General features: G+C 41.9%; 1 protein-coding gene across 1 annotated transcript in view; it reads right to left on the bottom strand.

Annotated features, from left to right (window-relative positions):
* LOC103731972 (G1/S-specific cyclin-E2-like) overlaps positions 1-2,471 on the bottom strand; it is a 12,089-nt gene that overhangs the window by 6,278 nt on the left and 3,340 nt on the right. Inside the window, 3 exon segments of the mRNA XM_029562232.1 lie at positions 277-440; positions 443-880; positions 883-1,039. Coding sequence (XP_029418092.1) covers positions 277-440; positions 443-880; positions 883-1,039 — 759 coding nt within the window.

Raw genomic sequence — 2,471 nt, 5'->3', positions numbered from 1 at the left:
TTGGTCTTTTTGAAACAGGGTCTCCCTGTAGCCCCAGCTGACCTGGCACTTGCAATGTAGACCAGACTGGATTCGATCTCACAGATATTCACCTACTTCTGCCTCTTGAGTGCTGGTACTAAAGGGGTATACCACACTTGACTTTTTTGTCTTTTTGCAATAGGGTCTCCCTGTAGCCCAGCTGGCCTGAAACTCACTATGTAGACCAGGCTGGCCTTGAACTCACAGAGACCCACCTGCCTCTGCCTCACAAGTGCTGGGATTAAAGGCTTGTACCACCACGCCCAGTTTAGGAGCGTCCTTAACAGCATCAACTTGAAGAAAAAGATTTAACCAGGAGATAACTGTCACAGAACAAAGTTCCCACTTTAAAGCCTTTAATATATTGAGTTCTATCTTTAAGATATCTACTTCACCGCAAGTGCCATCAGTGACATAGCAAACTCTTGGAGTTTTGGAGTATAGATTTCCTCAAGTTTGGAAGCAATGAATAATGAGGTAATCCCAATGAGTTGAAGCATGTTTTTATTTATATCCTTTTGTGTCAAGATAGATCTATCAAAAAAGTCTTGTGCAAGGTAAAATGTTTCCCTGTGAAGTGTGTATAATTCACATACCTCTAAAAGCCAATCTAAATGTATTGACCTCATCTGTGGTTCCAAGTCAGGATGTAGAACTTCAAAATGCTTGTCATGCACATATCTGCTTTCTTTTTTTAACATGTTTAGCCAAACCTCCTTTGAACATCCCCAACTTAAATCTGGCAGAGGTGAAGGATTAATAAAAAGATTTTTAAATCTGTAATTTGTAAATCTGGGGAAGTCACTTGTTTCTATTTCTTTGTGAAGTGTTTCAATGATAATGCAAGGACTGATCCCCTAGACAATACAGGTGGCCAACAATTCCTAATCTCAAACTGATGTTTCTTGGTGATCCCCTCTTGTCTTTTTTTAACATCCTGTGCTGTTTTTCTCTTCTTGGTCTGAATTATCTGAGCTTCTTGGGGGGAGACTGGCTAGTTGGACTGGGCATGTCGCTGCTTGTAAATGGCTACTGCGTCTTGACACTTCTCTTCTTTCAGGCCTATAAAACCCCTGTGAGTCGCGGCTGCAACCACCTCCCAGAGGGTCCTCCATGTCCCCTGCCCTCAGCTAGGCTCCAGCATCTCCCACCAGTCGGCTCTTGTCCCTCCCACTCTAGCACTCGGATTGCAGGGCAGCACTTCAGCCCGGCGCTCCCGTGAAGGCAGGGCGAATGGGCTTAGCTCGGTCAGGAAGTGGCGACCCTATGGGGCGCCGGATGGTCCCCCTTTCCATAACGTTTCATAGTTAATGGACTTAATAGTGGCCTCTTTATCTAAGAGGTAGGTAGTTCTGACTGATCTTTTTACCACTATCTCCTACGTGAGTGGTCTGATACTAAGGTGTGTGCCACCATGACCAGCTTTGAGCAAGGTATATAAGCACTGTAATTCCACAATAAAGCTCCTGTTTGGTCATCAGCCCACAGGTCCTCCTGATCCCAGCTGTTTCTGTGTCTGTGTCTTTTTTCCTTCATCACCTACCCGTCCCACTCAGGTTTTAGAATCCCCCACAGCTTACTTATGTCATTCTCTTTCATATGTGGGATGTTCAGGACTCAGTGACCTTTGAGGATGTGGCTGTGAACTTCACCCAGGAAGAGTGGGCTTTGCTGGATTCTTCTCAGAAGCGTCTGTACAGAGATGTAATGCTGGAAACCTACAGGAACCTCCCTTGTGTGGGTAAGAATGTCACATAGTCATGAGAGCATGAGTGTTAGTGATGCTGTTCTCTGTTCTGACATGCGGGAAAGGTAGAATTTGTTATAAAAAAAAAAAGTAAAGATTCCCACACTGTACACTGACTGAAACTAGAAAATATGTTTTATGTAAATTCTTGTAACTTATACTTATTTTTCTGGGCCTATATTTTAGGAAACAAGCGGGGAGACCGAAACATTGAAAACCAATGCAAGACTCCTCAGAGAACTCTAAGGTAATTCTCATGCACAGGTGGAAGCAGATCACCATGCGGAAATCTTAGTGTGTTATGAATTGAATATCGAGCAGAGGAAGTAAATAGCACAACTTTAAATTCATTCATCGTTTGACAAATTTGATAGTTTATATCACATGTCATTGAGTTTAGGAAAGTGATTCATTGTATGGAAAACTTTTCATTTTGAAATATTTGTATGGAATACCATATGTAAATGTTGCACTTTTCACAATAGGTTGTTGGAGTCATATCACAGAAATACCAGTCCATTGAGTTTTAAACCACTCAGAAACTAGAAGGTATACAGTTTCTCCTACTTGAAATAATGTATGTCTAAATCCAACTAAAAAGGAGTAACTAATGCACAAGTGTTTTAGTTTTCTATCTATTGAGTTGATAAACACCATGAGTAAAAGTAACTTGGGCAGGAAAGCGTTCATCCTATCTGATTAT

Source organism: Nannospalax galili, unplaced genomic scaffold (assembly GCF_000622305.1).
Source record: "Nannospalax galili isolate Female #2095 unplaced genomic scaffold, S.galili_v1.0 scaffold715, whole genome shotgun sequence".
NCBI classification, from domain to species: domain Eukaryota; kingdom Metazoa; phylum Chordata; class Mammalia; order Rodentia; family Spalacidae; genus Nannospalax; species Nannospalax galili.
Note: the sequence above shows the minus strand (reverse complement) of the source record. Positions and strands in the feature narration are given on the sequence as shown.